At 50.1% G+C, this 19829-nt stretch overlaps 2 protein-coding genes across 4 annotated transcripts in view; both read right to left on the minus strand.

Annotated features, from left to right (window-relative positions):
• Positions 1 to 12474, minus strand: part of aqr (aquarius intron-binding spliceosomal factor) — a 43112-nt gene extending 30638 nt beyond the window's left edge. Inside the window, exons 1-16 of one of the 3 annotated variants that reach the window (XM_047017451.1) lie at positions 12367 to 12473; positions 11745 to 11851; positions 11572 to 11628; positions 11442 to 11482; positions 11300 to 11335; positions 11087 to 11207; positions 10316 to 10456; positions 9802 to 9870; positions 9396 to 9496; positions 9013 to 9089; positions 7695 to 7759; positions 4845 to 4961; positions 4627 to 4740; positions 4091 to 4194; positions 1762 to 1864; positions 1 to 121 (exon numbers count right to left, since the gene is read on the minus strand). In XM_047017451.1, the coding sequence (XP_046873407.1) occupies positions 1 to 121; positions 1762 to 1864; positions 4091 to 4194; positions 4627 to 4740; positions 4845 to 4961; positions 7695 to 7759; positions 9013 to 9089; positions 9396 to 9496; positions 9802 to 9870; positions 10316 to 10456; positions 11087 to 11207; positions 11300 to 11335; positions 11442 to 11482; positions 11572 to 11628; positions 11745 to 11819 (1342 nt within the window). In that variant the 5' untranslated portion in view covers positions 11820 to 11851; positions 12367 to 12473. Of the gene's footprint in view, positions 122 to 1761; positions 1865 to 4090; positions 4195 to 4626; positions 4741 to 4844; positions 4962 to 7694; positions 7760 to 9012; positions 9090 to 9395; positions 9497 to 9801; positions 9871 to 10315; positions 10457 to 11086; positions 11208 to 11299; positions 11336 to 11441; positions 11483 to 11571; positions 11629 to 11744; positions 11852 to 12366 lie in introns of all 3 variants that reach the window. The other 2 variants (XM_047017452.1, XM_047017453.1) reach the window with 2 other exon arrangements.
• Positions 12475 to 12742: 268 nt separating this feature from the next.
• On the minus strand, positions 12743 to 17245 carry LOC124465803 (zinc finger protein 770-like). Its single transcript, XM_047017454.1, has 2 exons — positions 17192 to 17245; positions 12743 to 16858 (listed from the first exon to the last, which is right to left on the minus strand). Exon 2 carries the CDS (start codon positions 16769 to 16771, stop codon positions 12935 to 12937), a length of 3837 nt encoding a protein of 1278 aa, XP_046873410.1. The 5' UTR covers positions 16772 to 16858; positions 17192 to 17245; the 3' UTR covers positions 12743 to 12934.
• Between the last annotated feature and the right edge of the window lie 2584 nt (positions 17246 to 19829).

The raw sequence follows: 19829 nt of genomic DNA on the forward strand, positions 1-19829 counted from the left end.
CTTCACCAGAGTAGTACTCCGTGGGGACAATGTTCTCATCCCAGATAATCTTCTCCGTTGGATAAAGAGGCATCTGGTTAAGTTGCTCGATCTGAGAGATTCTCCTCTCATGCCGGGACACCTGTGTGTGTGTGTGTGTGTGTGTGTGTAGGAGGGACAGACAGACAAATATGGAAGAAAAAATGGTTTTAATGGGAAATTGGGTTAATGAACAAATGTCCCAGTGATACTGAGAAACAGACAGATCAAATGGACAGATCCACAGGCTGCAGACAGACAGGATTTAAACAATCAGGTCACAAAACGGAACAATGGAAAGCGAGCGCTCGCCGTCTGTCATGCCAAAACCCCTCTCTCATGCACGACACGCACACTTCCGTGTCTGTCAGTCAGCAGGCCAGCTGTGGTGTGGGTGTGCGGGGGGGACATGGTTATTTTGGTCTTGTGTGTGTGTGTGTGTTCCCCCGCACACAGGGCGCACATGTGCCTGTGTGTATTTGAGGTCAGGGCTAAAGCTGTGGCCTAGAAGAGCGCTAGGTGGCTGTGTGTCAAACAGACTCCAGGCTGTCTAATCCTCTCGTCATGTGTGTACTCATACGAGCCGCCATGCTACGCTAATCCTGTTACACTGTCTCCAGGAGACCCAGGCAGCATTCCCCCCCTCCCCGGACTGGATGGGGCTGCGGAGACGGAAGGAATAGGTACTTGTCCATCTCGAGAACAAGTCAGGCCGTGTTCACGGGCCGACCTGGACGAGTAGTTTGTGCAGTGTGTGACCTGCATTGCCCCCCACCAGCCTCTGGCATTGTCACACACACACGCGTGCGCGCGCACACGTGTGTGTGCATCCTGATGGTGGGAGATATTGTGTTGTTGGTTGCCGGGGGCAACCGCAGGCACACAAATGAGTCCCCTGATGTTGGCCTCTGACAATTTAATCAGCTGATTATGAAATGATGAAGACTCTGCTCTTCAGGGCCTCTCGGGTGTAGAGAGAGAGAGGTGAGCGAGAGAGAGGGAGGGAGAGAAAAAGAAAGAGGGAGGATGATGGCAGTGAGGGTGATGAAGGGTAGCTCAGGGCACACTGGGGCCCTGCTGTTGGGCCCTGCTGTTGGGCTCATGGTGAGAGTAGGGGCCCTGAGTGTCGCTCCAGTTAAACGTGTAGGGTCAGGGTCACACAGAGAAGCGTGGTATGATTCTCAAAGTAAGGGTTCGATGGTTCAATGAACCGTCTCGGAACTACCATGTCCTCTCTGGTACCAGTGATGGCTACGGCTCGGTGCCCCCCCCCTCCCCCTTCAACCACCCCCATTACGCCTCCTCACTCACCGTGCCCCTAATTGGATTAAAGGGCACATTTAAGAGGGAAAGAGGAAGGGGAGGTGTGCGTGGTCAGATGTTGCGTGCTGTATGCATTCCAAGGTCAAGGCATAAACGTCGTCCTGAACGAGCCGCGCCTATTATGCTGCAAACGCTCTCTGGGCGCTTATTGTTCCGCTAACGACCGATCCCAGACGCGGCTGTTTAACCAGGCTGTAAAAGAAAGCCTGTAAATATGGAACTGTGTTTTTTCCATGATTGAGTGTGTGGGGGGGGGGGGGTCCTGAGAGCCCATGATGAACCTGGCTTCATCTCCACATGATGACACAGACGATTCCTCTGCCTGTTTTGTGGTGTGGTGAGATTTGTGCAGATGAGAGAGGAGGAGTCCTGTAGACACTATTGAGAACCCCCCCCCCCCCCCCCCCCAGCGGTACGTACCAGCAGCTCGAGGAGAACCTCCTTGTCGTAGGTGGTGTCCTTGCCTTCAGCCAGCTCTGGCAGCAGGCAGAGGTAGGATGCCACCCGGTGGAGCGTGTTGGGACTGCGGGGAGGAACAGGACAAGAGGGTTAAGACCTCAGGCAGCATTGACATGAACGTGATGAGTTTATCATGTTAAACTGCTGCGGTGGCAATTCCAGGGCGAGAGCGCACCTCACATTACGGTTTTCATTTACAGGAAACCTGATCAGGAATCGGTCTTGACAATCTTACGCTTATTTTATAAGTTCACATGTGACGTATGTATTTCACAGCTGTAAGGCCCGTGTTTTGGGCACTACCCAGAAGGCCACATTGTCAACCACAGCCAGGCCTGTCCCAGGTCTCTGACACGCATGCCTGTGTGTTCTGTGGTCCAGGCCGGACACTGACCACACACACACTGACCACACACACTGACCACACACACACTGACCACACACACACACTGACCACACACACACACTGACCACACACACACTGACCACACACACACACTGACCACACACACACACTGACCACACACACACTGACCACACACACACTGACCACACACACACACTGACCACACACACACACTGACCACACACACACACTTACCACACACACACACACACTGACGTGACAGGAATAGGAAAATCAAACATCATCTCCGTCTCTCAGAGTGGAGGAGCTTCTCTGCATATAGAGCTGCCTTGATGAGACTGTGACACACACACAGCCTGAAGGCACACACACACACACACACACAATCTCCACACGCGTCCGGAAGCTGTTTGTGTGTGTGCGCATGTGAGGCGCTCCTCGTGACGGCAGGTTAGACGACGCGGGTGTCAGTGTGCGCTGACGTGGTCCCTCTGTCCCTCTGGTGGGCCACGCCGGCTGCCCTGCGCTCGCCTTAGTAACGAGCCAGCAGCGGGGACGTCCCTCTGAGCTGTCTGGGGAGACGGGACGTCACCACCTCCAGACACACGGAGCCTCTGGGGTCTGAGGGGTCACATGGTCTGCTGAGGCTTCTGACAGGACTCCAGTTGAGGGGGTGAAGAGCGTTGCCTGGCTGTCTGCGTCCGCCTAGAAATCGGTCTAACAAATGTGCACTGAAAGGCAGCAAGCATTGGTGTGTGTGTGTCTGGTCATTTGCAGCTTGTGTGTGTTCCTGTGGGTTTTTGAGGAACGCTGCGTCTGTGTGTTTGGGAGGGGTCAATGTGGACTGGCGGGCGGCGGGGGCGGCTTAGCAGGCGAGGAGCGCAGCTGGAACACGGTGGCATTAAACAGTCCTGTGTAACGGGGGAGAGAGGGCCTTGTTAAATCTCCTGAGTTCCCAAAGCAGCTTTGAGGATATGGGGGGGGGGGGGGGGAACGGGGGGTCACACTACTTTATCCATGACGATGCACAATGGAGGGATGAGCAAAGGGGAGGGAGAAGGCGGCCCGCAGAGCCGTGGAAACTGCTTGGTCATGCTGTGGTGTTGGCTGTCTACACATGCTGTTGGCTGCAGCCCTCCCCACACTGGTCAGGTGGAGAGAGGGGGGGGGCGGGGAGGGGGGATGTGAGTGGACTGGCGTGTGTGAGATGGAAATCTGACAATCATTCGTCACGCATCACCTCCCAACGGGAAAATGACACACCACTAGCCAAGTAACAAAGGGGACTAATTAGCGAGGAAGAGGAGTGTACAGTACATCCCGCTCATATATTTAGCGTTTTATCCACACACAGCCCTACAAAGCATGGGTTTGTGTGTGTGTAGAAGGGGGGGGGGGGCTTTTGGCTATCCCGTTTGCTAATATGATATGACAAACACAGCTGTTCAAAGACTTTATTCTCCAGCTCCTACGAATCGATTAAATTAATGAGGCGAGTCCCTCTCTCCAGGCTGGAGCAGGCTGCTCTGTCAAGGGCTGGCTCTCTCCCTGCCAGCTAGGAGCACAACGTTTAGGAGGGCACATGTAGCCTAATAGGACGAGGAGGCCAGGATGAGGGTGTTTATCACTATTCAAGGAAATGAAGAGGTTGAACGGATGGACTTGAGATATGCAAGTAGCTTTAGGCCCTGTTAGTCTCTCTCTCTCTCTGTCTCTCTCTCTGTCTGTCTCTCTCTCTGTCTGTCTGTCTCTCTCTCTGTCTCTCTCTCTCTCTGTCTGTCTTTCTCTCTGTCTGTCTCTTTCTTTGTCTGTCTCTCTCTCTCTCTCTGTCTGTCTCTCTCTCTCTCTCTGTCTGTCTCTCTCTATGTCTCTCTCTCTCTCTCTCTCTCTCTCTCTCTGTCTCTCTCTCTCACACACACACACCTGAGATGGCCGAAGTGTTTGGTGAGGGACTCTCGTGTGTCCACAGCAGCCACGTTGGACAAGGCAAAGTCCTCCAGCTCCGGAAAATGGGCAAACGCTGCTCTCTGGAACAGGAAACACACACAGTCAAGTCACTACACACCACATACGTCTGTCTGGGCAAGGCCCGGCAACACAGTCCCGTTGAGGAGAAACGGACAGCTGCGTATCTGGACGTTAACGACACGATGGAAAGCCGCGAGCAGACAGCTAGAACTGCTCACTAAACAGTCAAGTGTTCAATTGTTTACCAGGACCCTCAGTATACACTCCAACACCTGGAATAAATCAATGTTTCGTTCATACCCTCTCTCTAATGTGGTTTCTGGCACCAAACCAATACTCTAAATCAATATTTATGACATACTTCCCTTCTCCCTGCGGGATAAATCCATGGTCTCCAGACACACAGTCATATTAACAGAAAGCGGTCTGGTCGACTCTCTCATGGGCGGCGTGACTGACCCTAACAGGTCCAGGGGGAAGGCGGGGCCTACCTGGAGAGAGGTGATCTTGTCGTAGTGCAGGGTGGTCATCTCCTTCTGGGTCAGGGCGTTTCCCGTCTGGTCGTTGATCTCAAAGCCCGTGTAGAACTTCAGCATGTCCAGAAGCTATGGATGGAGACAGAGAGACAGATAGGTCAGGAGATGGGATAGGGAGGCTTTGAATACTTGGTGTGTGTGCGGGTGTGTGTGTGTGTGCGCGCGTGTCTCACCTGGCAGAAGAGGTGTCCCTCCTTCGCCCTGTGTGTGAGGCTGGACAGGTGGCAGGTCACCACCAGGTGAGAGTCGTCCAGCACGGTGTTGAACCAGCGCCTGGTGGGGAGCAGGGCCTGGCCGGGGGGGGGGGGGGGGGGGGACAGGACGTGAGGACGGCGGGAGGGAGAGAGATGAAGGGTAAGAGAGCGGACGAAGGACGGAAAGAAAAGAGGGAGAGGAAACAGGAAGAGACGGTCAGAGAGCACGGAGAGAAAAGGAGAAGCAGGGTGGAGTAGCAGGCTTCACCCTGCGCCTCAGTCTCAGCGACACAGCAGGAGGCCAGTGAGGACCCCAGGTACTGTCAGTGTCAGCGTGTCCAGCACACACCTTGATCCAGAGCGACATACACACAGTGCACGTAGAAAGGACAGGGGCAGATGAGAGCAGCATCGCTCCAACAGTATTCCGGTAGTCAGATTAAAGGAGTGGTCTGGATTTCTGACGCAAAGTGCTAAGTCAGCACTTCTCACAATGATGCCTCAACTACAGCGCAACAACAAAAAACTCTCAACGGCAATAGTGCTTGGTACAGCGCGGCAAAAACAACGCAGTTTCGTAAGTGCAACATCAAACAATTCCGTGGGTGCAGTCCCTTGCCCGACAGCGCTCTCAAATACAGTAGAACTGGACTGTAGTAACCACTCTCGAAGCTGGGGAGATGGGAAACAGCACATGACCTGCAGAGCCACAACAGTTCTGGATGGATCGAATAACTGGGAAAAGGGGGAGGTGGGTTATACCTGTCACACACAGATCAATTCACCTCCCGAACCCCACCAGTTTCCCAGCAGTGAAGCAGGCCTTCTCTATCGATGTGGATCTTCGATCTGGCCTCCCTTTTAGAGGAGCTTGCAGGCTTCTTTACATATTAACAAGGTAAAGTGAGGACAGGCAGGAAGAGAGACCATGGCAATAAAGCATGACAAACAGGTGCATGACTGGGTAAAAGCCGGTGTCCTATCGTTTCCTGATATCTAACGTCTTATCGGGGCAGGTTAGGTTAGGATTAAGGACTTAGAGGCTTGCGCTACGGTACCAAAATTGGATATGGTAGCAACAATTGCTAAAACAATGGATTAGGCCACCTGGTATAGGACCAGAGGTACAAGATGGCATGTATGAGAGGAGTTGTGGGGAGTGAGAGTGGAACGGTGTGACCGTGGGGAAAACGAGAAGAAAAGCTTGGGTGTGTGGCCAGTGTGACTGAGAGGACACAGGCTCAGAACAAGCCCAGACAGACGAGCCCAGACAGACGAGCCCGGACAGACGAGCCCGGACAGACGAGCCCAGACAGACGACCCCAGACAGACGACCCCAGACAGACGACCCCAGACAGACGACCCCAGACAGACGAGCCCAGACAGACGAGCCCAGACAGACGAGCCCAGACAGACGACCCCAGACAGACGAGCCCGGACAGACGAGCCCGGAGAGACGAGCCCGGACAGACGAGCCCAGACAGACGACCCCAGACAGACGACCCCAGACAGACGAGCCCAGACAGACGAGCCCAGACAGACGAGCCCAGACAGACGAGCCCAGACAGACGAGCCCAGACAGACGAGCCCAGACAGACGACCCCAGACAGACACACAGGCCGAGGTGCCAGACAGGAACAAAGAGAATCCCGAGACACAATATGAACCTCTGGCCATACAGACAACACCTGTGGAGGATACCCACCCCCTGATAAGTGTGGTTCCTCTTGATGCCAGACCATTGATACTGTCTCTGGATGGGGAGGGGGGACGGGGGGGACTCCTCCACAGACAGAACAGTCCGCCCATATCTATCCCTCCCTGTCTTTGATCAGTGGATCAAACTGACGTATAAACACCCCCCTCCCCTTATGACTTGACATAGCCCAGTCAATGAAAGGGTGTGTGTGTGTGTGTGTGTGTGCAGGGGAGCAGGATGGGGTTTCAGTGAATGTGTAAGGTGATAGGGGGGGGGGACAGAGGAAGTGACTCTGACTGGCCCCGCCCAGGGTACAGGCATGACAAGCCTGTCATCAGACACAGTGAGATGAAAATCACTTCACCCCCCCCCCCCCCCGCCCACTTCTGCCCTCGCTCCCCTCTGGACGGTAACAGAATCCCATGCTGCCCGGAGACGGAGAAGAAGGAGGCCATCGTGACCTATGCAACACTCGTCCTCATTGGCCAGGCCATATTTCTTTTCAGGGGAGATCCCCCGAGAGAGACCCAACACCTTCCTGTGGGACTCCTCTGGGCTGACAAGGACCTTTGTCTGGTTCTCACTGTGATCACAGTGTCAGACTGACAGGAGGACCACTCCTGGACCGGTTGTGTGTTTTGATCCTGATGGCTTGAGGACAGAGGGGTCTATAGAGACAGCTGTCCAGTGTCTACCAACCTTCAGACACAGATGGATTCACCAGATCACGCCCATGTGACAATCCGTCCTGCCAAGCTCCTAAGTTATATGTTTGTGCCCAAACCACAGGGGTTCAGACCAATCAGCCTCCTCTAAGGAACAGACACAGGCATGGATATAGTTAGCCCAGGATAGAGGGTGATGGACAGATGGTTTATCCAATCACCTGCCGTGTTTCCAAGGATATCCTCCCAGATGGTTATGTGTAAAAAATACATTGGCTAGTCAGGTTAAGTTCCTACACCCCTTCCTGTGAAGGTTTCCACTCGACATGAAAGGCCCACACAGTCGTCGTTTCAGCAGAGGGTGGTGGTCCTGTAGATGTTCCCCTTGTAAAGGTCCTGAGGCAGGGTGGTGTTTGAGAGGAGGACAGAAAAGCAAGCAGCACCACCTTCGTCACGGGATCTTACCTCCAGGTCGATCATGAGTTCGATGAACCTCTCACAGTAGTGGACCTTCTCCATCGACACGTCACCTGAGAGGGGACAGAGCCGGTTACGTCAGGTCAGAACACACGCTCACACACACACGCTCACACACACAGAAGCACACACAGGTATAAAGGGAAGAAGGGCAAAGCGAGGGATGACAGGGCGTTCTTCACCACGTGTAAGCTGCTTGGGTGTGGACAACACGGTGGTTTCCTGCAGAGTGATGGAGTCTGGCCAGGAAGCCCCCAGCAGCCCTCCAGCAGCCTGCAGGGAGTCCAGTACTCATTAAAGGTGTGTGTGTGTGTGTGTGTGTGTGTGTGTGTGTACTTGGGCTAATATTGGGACCCGACAGGCTAGATTAGGATCTGGGACCCAGCGGGACCACCTTCACCCTGCTGCTGTGTGGCCTGGGCCCCCTCTCAACACACACACTCACAGGCTAGTTCTATTCTGGGCATGCAGGTTCGGGGGGGGGGGGGGGAGTGGTGTCGGTCTACATTATGACACAGTGACATTCGTCCCTGTGGGAGGGGGGGGCGAGGCAGCTGAGCACCAGGCTCTTTCCGCACAGGTCAGGGAGAGAGGGAGGGAGGGGGGGGCTGACTTTTGGTGACTGGCGCAGGGGTAGGAGAGGTGCGTCTCTCACTGGTAATAAGGTCTCTGATGAGCTGAGATTAGCTCAAATGGCACACGAGACCTGCTGGGTCAGCTGAACAAACAGCCGGCAGAGAAAGAGAGGGGAAAGGATAGAGAGAGGAAAGGAGAGAAGGAAGGGAGTGTGATAGAGAAAGCAAAACAAAGGGAGAGGGAGAGAGAACCACACAGAAGGGAAGCACGTGGATGAACAGGACTGCTGCGTCGTGAGTGTGGAGGGGCGTCTTTACCCTTCATCTAATATCCCCTGCATGCAGGGAGAGTGAGACTACAACTAGCGCTGAACAGAAGGCAGCCTGCGAATGTGGGTGCGTATGTGCGGTGCTCCACCAGAAGCAGGAGGAGGAGGAGCAGGAAAAGGGAGGAGGAGCAGGAAGAGGGAGGATGAGGAGCAGGAAGAGGGAGGAGGAGGAGCAGGAAGAGGGAGGAGGAGGAGCAGGAAGAAGGAGGAGGAGCAGGAAGAGGGAGGATGAGGAGCAGGAAGAGGGAGGAGGAGCAGGAAGAGGGAGGATGAGGAGCAGGAAGAGGGAGGAGGAGGAGCAGGAAGAGGGAGGATGAGGAGCAGGAAGAGGGAGGAGGAGCAGGAAGAGGGAGGATGAGGAGCAGGAGCAGGAAGAGGAGCAGGAAGAGGGATGAGGTTCACCTGATAACGGGATGGATGTCAGAACGCCCCGGAATTTCTTAATGAGAGCCGAGAGGAACGTTCTCTCTTTCTTGGCTCTAGAGAGAGAGAGAGAGAGAGAGAGAGAGAGAGAGGGGGGGGGGGAGGGGGAGAGAGAGACAGAGAGAGAGGGGGGGAGAGAGGGAGAGAGAGGGGGGAGAGAGAGGGGGAGAGACAGGGAGAGGGGGAGAAAGAGGGGGAGAGACAGGGAGAGAGAGGGGGGAGAGACAGGGAGAGAGAGGGGGGGGAGAGAGGGAGAGAGAGAGATATTAGAAGCTTGTATCTCCATGTGAGGGCCTTTCATGTGCCCGTCTCTGACGGCAGGTGGACGACACGAGCAAAGAGAGAGAGGGACAGTGCCGTACAGCTCTGCGTCTTCGCCGACCATCTTGTCGTAATTCTTCTTGATCAGGTTCCAGAACTTCTGCATCTTGGGGACTTTCTTCAGCTCGTGCTGCAGCCTCGACTGTGGCAAAGAAATCATGCGGATCCATGAATCATTGTGTTTATGACATTTTTGTCTACCAGACCTATAGCTGCATTTGACTTGAAGCCCTTTGGCATTTCCTACTGTCGCACTGCCAATGTTGCACTGTGTGTTTTCAAATACAGACTGTTACCTGGTACTATCCACTCTAATATTAATGACCGTGCACTTTTAGTCCTTGAGTTTTTGCTGCACTGATGTTTGTACATCACTCTGGATAAAAGCATGTGCTAGATGAACAGAAGTACAAATCTAGCGTGGAGGATGAGAAGAGTGTCTCTTACCGGCAGGAGACACATCCACATGGGCAGAGAGATGAGCTGCTGCACCTGCTCTCGAATCAAGTCCACCTCCTGAGAGGGGAGGAGACAGGGATGGGAAGATGAAGGGAGAGAGGAGGGGAGGGGGGTACAAAAAGCAAATGAGCCATCAAAGAGATGATTTAATAGAGTAATGGAAGAGATATTTCAAAGCAACCTGAACATTTACAACTGCATCAAGTGGAAATAGATTGAATAGTCTGGGAGAACAATATAGGCTTGGAGAGAGAGAAATTCAGAGCGAGTTTTCCGCAGTGGCTCCCTGTGGTTTTGAGGAGAGGCAACTAGACTATGGTTAGAAACCTTTATGGCTATATTGCTTAATTTGAAGTACAATACTGCCCCCTAGTGGACCTCCGCGCAAAATAACATGTTGAAACTGTGTCACTGCAGGTACGATGGTATTCCTCCAAAGGGGCAGGAAGGAAACACACACACACTCTCTCTCTCTCTATTGTGTACAGGTGGTGACTCCTACCAGGCTGTTGAAACAGTGGTCCAGGAAGACCAGGAGGACAGTCTGTTCCTTCAGGGTCAGGCCGGCCTGGTCTCCCTCCAGCACTGCCTGCATGACACACTTGACGAAGTAGGGGAAGTGGCTGGGCTCCTTCTTGAACACCTGGACACACAACACAACGAGGGTCACTGGACACACGACACAACGAGGGTCACTGGACACACAACACAACGAGAATCACTGGACACACAACACAACGAGGGTCACTGGACACACAACACGGCGAGGGTCACTGGACACACAACACAACGAGGGTCACTGGACACACAACACAACGAGAATCACTGGACACACAACACAACGAGGGTCACTGGACACACAACACGGCGAGGGTCACTGGACACACAACACAACGAGGGTCACTAGACACACAACACAACAAGGGTCACTAGACACACAACACAACGAGGGTCACTGGACACACAACAAAGGTCACTGGGTCCTTCCAATTCTTACTGAGAGGCAGTGGTTGCCCCTAGAAGTGTCTGCAGAATATTAAGACCTATTGTATGGTGATGAATTCAACCTAGTTGAACAATGGTTCATTTTCTTGTCGCTTTGAAGAGACAGTGGGTTGACTCAAACCTTCTAAGACCGCTGTCTTTAATAGTCTGAGATGGCAAATAACTAAGTGTTGCACTGTGTTGACAATCCCTACCATACACTCAAGTCTTCTCCAGAAACCAGCAAACCAGGTTAGTGTGTGTGTCGACACAGTGCAGCCTTCCTTACCTCCCAGGCTGGAACGTTCTCTCTGAACTTCTCGTTGATGATGCAGCAGATGGACATGAGGTAAGCCTTGCTGGACACGGCCGGAGAGTAGTTCACCCACAGGTAGTTTTCCAGATATTGACTGCAGAGAAGGACAGGCAGTAATGATGTTAGACACTGTACAGAAAATGTCATATTTAAAAATGGAATTCAGAGGAGGGAGCGGTTACTCACCTGAACTCCAGTAACATTATCTTTCTTATGGCAAACCTGAATTCAGTGCAAAAGACAAGGAAGGACATATTAGTTATGAATATAGCTCTGGAAAACACAGCTTTTTTTGTTCCATGTTCACGTGATGATTTAAACCACCTACTTGGACTGGAAAATCTCTTTCAGGTAAACATCTTCCATGACCTGAGTTGGTGGAAATCACAATGTTTAGAGATGGAGCCAGGAAGCACCAATGAATGCTCATCAAAATTGTAGCTGGGAAGGAAACTCACCTTAGGGTCGAAGGGCAGCTTATTCTTCGAATGGGGTGCCCAATATCTGTTAGCCAACTGTAAAGGAGACAGAAGCGCTGTAACATCGCTGTAACATCCGTCTTTCCAAGTTAGCCCACTAAAAAGTAAACTATGTGTCTGTGAGTTGCTAACGTCAAATGTGTGTCGCTTACCTGGGTGACATATTCCGCATTGATTTGAGAAACAGAGGGCGCAGAAGCCTTTTTGGCCGGAGTTTCTTTCTCCATGACTTTTTTGAACAGCTAGGAAGTCAAGCTTGCTGGGGACAAAGTCGTGCAATCAACACCAAGCTTCAGCAAATGTGATACACACAGACCGCTTCACCAGGTACAGTATGTGAATCGACCTAACACATAGGAGTTATTTCTCAATTAAATAGCTGATTGAATGAGCTCTAACTGAGTAAGCCACCAGCATAATGCCAGTACCATGTTTGGTTGCCTCGACATTCTTGCAGATATGCAAGCTAGCTCTATACGAACCAAACAAACGATGCCATATTGTTTGTAGACTAACTAACCTATGTACTGCTTTAGATTTGTTTATTTATTTAACTTTTGACGTATATATGCCGTTTCGTTGTTAAATTTTAAACCGCACCAACTATTTATTTGGCGCTAAGCAAGCTAGCTACGTAGCTAAATACAAAGGCGCATTTGAATTTCAACCAGCTAGCAGTTAGTAACTCGTTTTTTATGTTGCAGTTAATTGATGTCTAGTCTTCAAGCTTTTCATTTTAAAACACCGGTAGATTCAATAATTTAAGGAACTAACCTTTATGCTCTACAACATAGGGTACACGTGAACTCCGTACAAGTACGTACACAAGCATGTACACAAGCAAATCGTATTTAGGGCGACACACTTCCTGTACGAACGCAATTCCTGTTCAACATCCTGTAGGTACACACAGCGAAACTTTAGTTCCGTCAATGGCTTAATTCCTACATGGTAAAACATCGATAAACGCAAACTATAATCTTATGTTTCATCTTATATATATGAAATTATAATATACAAGATTCTCCCCGGTCAGTGCAACGTTAATAATATCGTAGTAAACCAGGAATTATGTACTTCTATTATCACAAAATCATCCTCCATATTCGTAAATAATTTCATTTTAAAAGACCAGACGACAGAGACTGTTTCGCTCAAGGTTTATTATCCTATCTTGTACATGGAATACCACCATTATAAATGAATAGCATGCAGGTAAACAAAAACATATAATGTTCTATATACGTAAAACTATAGGAAACGTTGTACACTTTCAAATGAACTAACTCTAGTTATAATCACATGAGATGCCACCCTCCTCCCAAAGCATGCCTGTTTTTTTTCACTGTTTATGGCTTCGGTGACGATGTGTTTTTAAATGGGAAGACTGTGTAAAAGTCTTGTCGCATATTTCACACATGTATGGCCTCTGACCTGTGTGTGTCACGTAATGTCTTTTCAGTTTGGAGGGAGAAACAAAATTCTTGAAGCATATGGCACACTGATATTGGTTGGATTGAGGAGCCTCGGTCTGAGTTCCACTAGCACACTTGTGGAGCTGCAGATCTCTCTCCAGAGCGAAAGACCTCAGACACTTCCTACACTGAAGCGACCGGAGTGGTTCGCTCCAATCGTTGTAATGCATTTCTGCCTGCAGTGGGATTTCACCAACAGAACTCTCACTCCCAGAATGCCTCTCACTAAACACCTCACGACTACCAGTATCGTCGAGGCCTCTATTGGCCGGGAAAGCCGTCCCCATGCGCTGTGTGCTGCTCCCAGCCTCGTGCTGTGCCGGGGGAGGGCCCAGTAGGTCCTGGGAGCTGACACGCCAGTGGGCCTCGAGGTGTGAGGCCAGCTCAGAGGGGGTTTGATACACATTGTGACACTCAGGGCACTGATACAGATCCCCTGCTTTATTGTCAAAGTCCATGGTGTGGGCTGGCAGGCTATGGAAATCCACACATTTGTTGTCCCTTGTCTCTGTGGGGTGACCAGAAAGGGCCTCGTTGGTGACGGAGCAGGGATCGGGGCTGTCGTCACGGGGCCGGGGCTCCTCCCTGTGTGCGTCGCCCTCGGAGCTGGTGGTGGGACCGTCGGAGAGGCTTCCGGAACCGTGGCGCTCGGTGGGATAGTTGTCTGGTGATTCTTGTGTGCCGTTGTCCTGGGGATTGGTGAACAGCATGCTCTCATGAGTGCGCTCGTGGTTTCTCCTGTGCCAGACCTGCCTGAAGGCCTTACTGCAGAAACTGCATTTGAATGGCCTTAACCCCGTGTGAATAAGGAAGTGCCTGGATAGCTTGGATGGAGTGTCGAAGCCCTTCTGGCAGATGGTGCACACATGACCTTTCCTTTTATCACCTGCCGCTTTGCTTTTGATATTAGGATTGGCGAGCTTGTTTGTTTTGTCGGGGGAGGATTTTTCGTTGATTTCCACGGCTTGTTTGTTTTCGTGGTGAGTATTCTCTTGGTTATGGAGTGAGTCTTCATAGTTGCCTTGAATCCCTACCCATTCTTTTGGACTTTTCGAAGGCCTAAGGTCCGTTTTAATAGCACTCATTTGAGAAACTTGGACGTGTATTTTAGGATATTGAAGAGGATGTTGTTTTTGTGGTTGTGCTTTTACATGACTCGTCGTAGCTTGCTGAGAAGTCGGTCTGAGGGGCCCGAACTTGTTGTGAGTCCTCTCGTGGACCGTCAGGTGGGTGGCCTGTCGAAAGGTCTTCCCACACGCCAGGCAGTTGTAGGGTCTCAAATCTGTGTGCACGCGACTATGTCTTTCTAGTTTGGAGAATGACGGGAAGTATTTATAACAGATCAAACACTGGTGTCTGGTATACACTGGATTTCCCACAGGGTTGGTAGACTTGCGCCTCTTTGTGGCCGTCTTGGAACAATGATTTGGTTCTGAGGGGCCGCTTGAATTTGAAGCCGTTTGCTGAGAGGGAAATGGCCCGCAGTCAAGGTTATCCTTACCTTGAAGTCCAGGATTGGAGCATACATGGAGTTTATATTGAGTCAACAGGGGAAAGGTTTTCCCACAGGGGTGGCAGGTATGCCTCTGTCTAGTGGAGCCGAAGGTCTTCCTTTGAGGCCTGAAAGGTGGAGGTGCTGCATGTTGAAACCCTTGCTTTTTACTATTGTTTTCATTCCACCCAACTGCTCCAGTGCTGGGTTGACCAAACGGTCTCTCTGAAAGTGTGTCCTGTTCACTTTGCTTCAGGGCGGCCTCGTTTGGGGAATCAGTATCGACCGACGCAGAGGAAGGTTTGGTAGTGAGAGGCAACTTTTGCTTGTAGTATTTTGTCCACAGGTGAGTGCGAGAATGGATCCTCAAGTGACTTAGCTGGCGGAATCTCTTCCCACATGACTCACATCCAAAAGGCCTCTGCCCTGTATGGGTCATCATGTGCCTCTGGAGTTTGGATGGAGAAGGGAACCGTTTGAGGCATGTCGGACATGAATGGGGTCTGTGCCTGATCTTCTGCTGCTGACTGTTGGCCTGGCCTGATCCTGTCTGCTGGTCAGAGACCAGCGAGGGGTCAGTTTCCTGCAGCGCACAATCCTGTTCGTCACTGGGTTTTGGTCTTGCATTCTCCGGTTTCACCATGACGCTGTGGTGAGGAGCATGCCCGTCACTGGGTTGAGTAGAAGCCATCCCATTGTTGGGATGCTGGTGAGCGTTTACAGGGTCTAAGAGAGCCTTCCCAGGGGTCTCCGACAGACTTTGATTCTGAAATTCCTCATCCGGGTTCTTGTGACTGATCTGATGGCGTTTTAAATGGACGGCCAGGCGGAAGGCTCTGTTGCAGACCTGGCACTGAAAGTGTCTCAACTCTTTATGAGTCGCGTAATGCTGCCTGTGTTTACTTAAGCTGCTGAATGTCTTTGAGCAGATGCTGCACTGGTAGTGATTTGATGCATGTCCTTGCTGCTCCACCTTGACGTCATTCGGACTCTGGTCTGTCGTGTCTACCTGGTCGTGGCCGGGAGGGGTCCGTACACTTATCTCACACTGAAGCTCCATCTCCACGGACGAAGTCACAGGATTACTCGGAGCGGATGACTTGTCGCCTGCGGGCTGTGAAGTCGAGGAGCCGTTCAAGCTCTGGCTGTTTGTCTCCGACTTGACATCGGCGCCAGTACCCGCACACCTATGTGCATACAGGTGTGTTTTGAGGTGCCATACCTGCCTGAATGATTTCCCGCAGTCCCCACAGGAGTACGGCTTCTGTCCCGTGTGAATCATGAAATGCCGCTTCAGTTTGGATGGCGAGCAGAACGTTTTCAAACAGGTTGGACACTGGTGGTTTACCCTCATTTTACCAGCCGAGGAACCCTGCTGGGACTCAGATACGGGGGGATCCTCCGAGAAGCCAGTACTGTGGTGTGACTGGGAGTGGGATTTCAGATGGGCCTTCTGTTTGAATGCCTTCCCACATGTTTCACACTCGAATGGCTTAAGCTGACTGTGAGTGGGTATATGCCTCTGAAGATGGTAGGATGAGTTGAAAGACTTCAGGCAGACCGTGCATGTGTGCTTCTTGGCTGTGCTGCCTTGATCTGTGTGCCAGAAGCCTGCTACACTCTGACTACTGCCCATGGCTGTGGAGGCCCCCATGGGGTCATGAAACATTGGGTTTGGGAGGAACTGACTATTGGCTAGGATATTCTGTTGGCTGATGAAGCCGTTATCAATCAGAGAGGGTAGGAGTTCTGGCTGGTGTCTCATCTCTGTGGGAGAGATACCGGTCGACAGTGGCATTCTTTCTTTAGCTTCTTGTGTTTGGGAAAACATTGGCCTGGTTGGTTGCAATGGCATGGTGTTGTAGATATTGAAGTCATGTCCAGACTTATCTGGCGAGGGTTGATCCTGACGTGTAGACACTGGCTCCATGGGATTAGGGAAGCTGCCATGTTGGAGACTGTCTGTGGGGAAACTCCAAGGGTTGCTTTTTCCTGTGTGGGTCTCTATGTGCTTTTTTAAATGGACAGATTGGCGAAAGCCTTTGTCACAAACTGTGCAAGTGAACGGTTTCTGTCCAGTGTGAGTGAAGTGATGACGCTCCAGTTTAGAGGCACTAGGGAACGATTTTGAACAAACAGTGCACTGATGCATTATGGAAGCAAATTTGTTTGAACTTTCAGTCTTTGCTCTTGATTGTTGATTATTTTTCATGCATTGCGATTACACAAACTCGGCGTTCCTCATACAGAGGCAAAGAGGAATCAGGTATTCTTTCCGACCGTCTTCCTCATACGATGCCTGGGAGGGATCATAAACGGCAAGAATCAAAATACAGCCGGAATGAAATGTTTAATATAGATACGGTAGTATAATATTTGTATATCACATATGAATGTATCTCTTTTCATTAGCTATCTAGCTACATAGCGAACTATATGACAACATGCTAGCTATTAGCTTAGATGCTAGCGTAATGATTACACCGTTGTAATAACTATATAATGGTAATTTTAATATTCAAAGTAAAATACTTATCGTGCAAGGCAACATTAGTAAGCAGCATCGACGTAAAACAAGCATATTTTGCAGCAGTAAAAATACATTAACAAACGTTTATTACGAGGGCCTTACAGAGGGGCTCCAGACACTGTATCCTTCGTTCTCGGTGTCTTCGACATTGGTCTCTATATTCGTCGCACCGGCTGGATCTGGATGTTTATTGGATACGTGGCTTCATTCCGCTCAGCCGGCGGGCCCCGGCTCCCAAAACATGCGTACTCAGTTGTTCGTCTCTCTTTGATGCACGGGCGGAAACCATTTTATCACAAGTTCCCTCGGCATCATAAATGTACAATAATTTTGTCGCATATTTGTTCATTTAAAATGACTGCAACACAAGACCACACTATCTGCAAACCATTGCAGACAGTTTATAGTACATTAACAAAGTATGCCAATGTTACCTTACATAAATCAAAGTAAGATGTCAAAACACACTTTCCAAAATGCATAACGTTTATAGATTTAAACATATTTAACTAAAAAGCACAGACTGATCTGATTAAATTATTTACATTTGTTTGGACATGTATTCACATGTTGACGAGATCCAAACACACTTTGAAGGTGTTATTTGTAATAGGATTGTAGCAGGATTAGGACGCCTACACTGACCCTTACTTTAATTACAACCTCATCTACAATCTTAATCTTCCAGCCATTTAAGACTTATCCAAGAGACAAATCGGTCTTGAACTCGTTCACCTAACCTGCCGTTCCAAGGGTTACTGTACACCTCTCGTACGACATTCAGCCATTTATTATCATGGTTCAACTGTTCAACTGGTCTGGATAATATCAGAAATAATATCAGCAATTACATAAATGTGTATGTTAGTGAATCAGGAAAGATTAGTCTTATCAGTATAATCCCCAGGTAAGTACGTACTTGATTCAGCCTCCTTATGTTCCACATAAGCTCACCCAACACCTTGCAGTTTAATCACACATGAACCATTAACGTGTGTCTCTCCTGTCCCGGGACAGCCTGTCTGTATGAGTCAGTATTTGCAGTTGATACACTCAGCCTTACTTTTAGAAGCTTTGTGTCGGATATTTTAGACACTGTGGATGCAACAACAGACTGGTCAATGGGAAACTGTATTCATGAGATACAGGGCTGCAAAAATCAATGTACTCAAATAAAAGGTTTGGGATTTCTTTTAGGCATACAGTACTCATTTTAGACACTGGAGGGCAGCATACACCACTCAATTAATATGGTTTCCAATCTAGCAGGAAGGGTTGCACTGGCACACCTTAACTCACTGCTACATCTAATGTAACATTTAACACACATTATCTTGTGACTAGACATAGTAATAATGCAACATATTATTATCAACAGAATTTTCAAAACATAACTATCAGATAATTTACTCCCATATAGACCACAAGTCCACACTGTGTGCCTGAAGCCCAGAGCCCAGCGTTGTGAGCAGAGCTCCCCGCTGCAGCCTCACTGCCAGGGGGGAGGGGAGCCACACATCAGCCTGGCTAGCCAGGAGGAGCCTGGAGGAGCTAGAACACAGTCAAAGTCCATGTGCCTGGCCACAATGACAAGAGCCGCGGGGCTGTACATTGCACACAAAGGACGGTGTTAGCCACAACTCCCAAGTTGGTGTGTGAGGCAGCTGCAGGTCTGTTTGGTGGAGAAAAATAAATAAACATGAAGAAAAAACACACACACAAAAAGAAAAACGAAATGTCATCTTGTCTTTATTCATATTTCTGAGGCGACATGGTGGTTGTGGAAACAAAAGAAATACAGATGCTGAAGAGTAGCTTAGACACACTGGTTATGTTAGGAGTTAGACTGCATTCTTGTGGCTGTGGCTGTGTTTGTCTGCCTGAAGAACATCCTATTTGTTGTGCTCATCGACAAGTGGTTGTCTGGCTGCGTGTGTGGCACACCCATTTAAAGGCCTCAGTGCCTCAGACCAACCAGAAGATTGCTCCCAGTTGATGTTTTTCACTCGTTTTTTTCACCCATACCGTACCACGACCACAACAATGTGTCTCAATACCACGGTGGTGTCCGCTGCAGTCAAGTCAAGCCCGAGTCCTGTAGTACACAGTGCGGTCCCTGGCTCCTCTTGAACAGGACTTGTGAACAGAAAGATCTTTTCCTTACACATGGCTTTGGACTCGAGTTCAATCAGTTCAATAGAGAAGAAAAGTGTAGACGACTCCCACGTGTTCAGCCTTTTAATGAGACAGCTCAAACCCAAACAGAACAAGTACAACACATAGATATAGCCAGCTAAAACCAGCTACTGATACAGCGGGAGTTCCCCTGATACACTTTGCCCTGCCCTCGAGGTAAACCACAATACTGAACTTCACATGGATATTTATGGTGGTATCGCCCTCATGGACAATTGCTTGTTTGTTTTTAAATGTATCGACCTCCGATAGAAAACAAGTAAAGCAAATCTTCAGGCTGCGTTGGTTGTCGCTATTGTTCAATTTTTGATAACAGTGCTGAGAGCGGCAGGCAGATGGGTGTGGATCAATAGCCCTTCTCCACCCCCCCCTCTCCTCGCCCCCCCTCCCCGCCCCCCCTCTCCGCGCCCTCCGTCTCCAACACAATGGAGGGAAGAGCCTGGGCGAAGGCGCATTCCAATTGAGCTCGTCAATAATATGGTTCGCGATCTTTGAGAAAGCGAAATGTTCCAGAAGCAATAGTTAATGGCACTGTTTTATTCCC

The sequence above is a fragment of the Hypomesus transpacificus genome, chromosome 3 (assembly GCF_021917145.1).
Source record: "Hypomesus transpacificus isolate Combined female chromosome 3, fHypTra1, whole genome shotgun sequence".
NCBI lineage: Eukaryota > Metazoa > Chordata > Actinopteri > Osmeriformes > Osmeridae > Hypomesus > Hypomesus transpacificus.

Bases quoted from the DNA above. Each gene is read 5' to 3' on its own strand.
- LOC124465803 (XM_047017454.1), bottom strand. From the start codon at position 16,771: ATGAAAAATAATCAACAATCAAGAGCAAAGACTGAAAGTTCAAACAAA.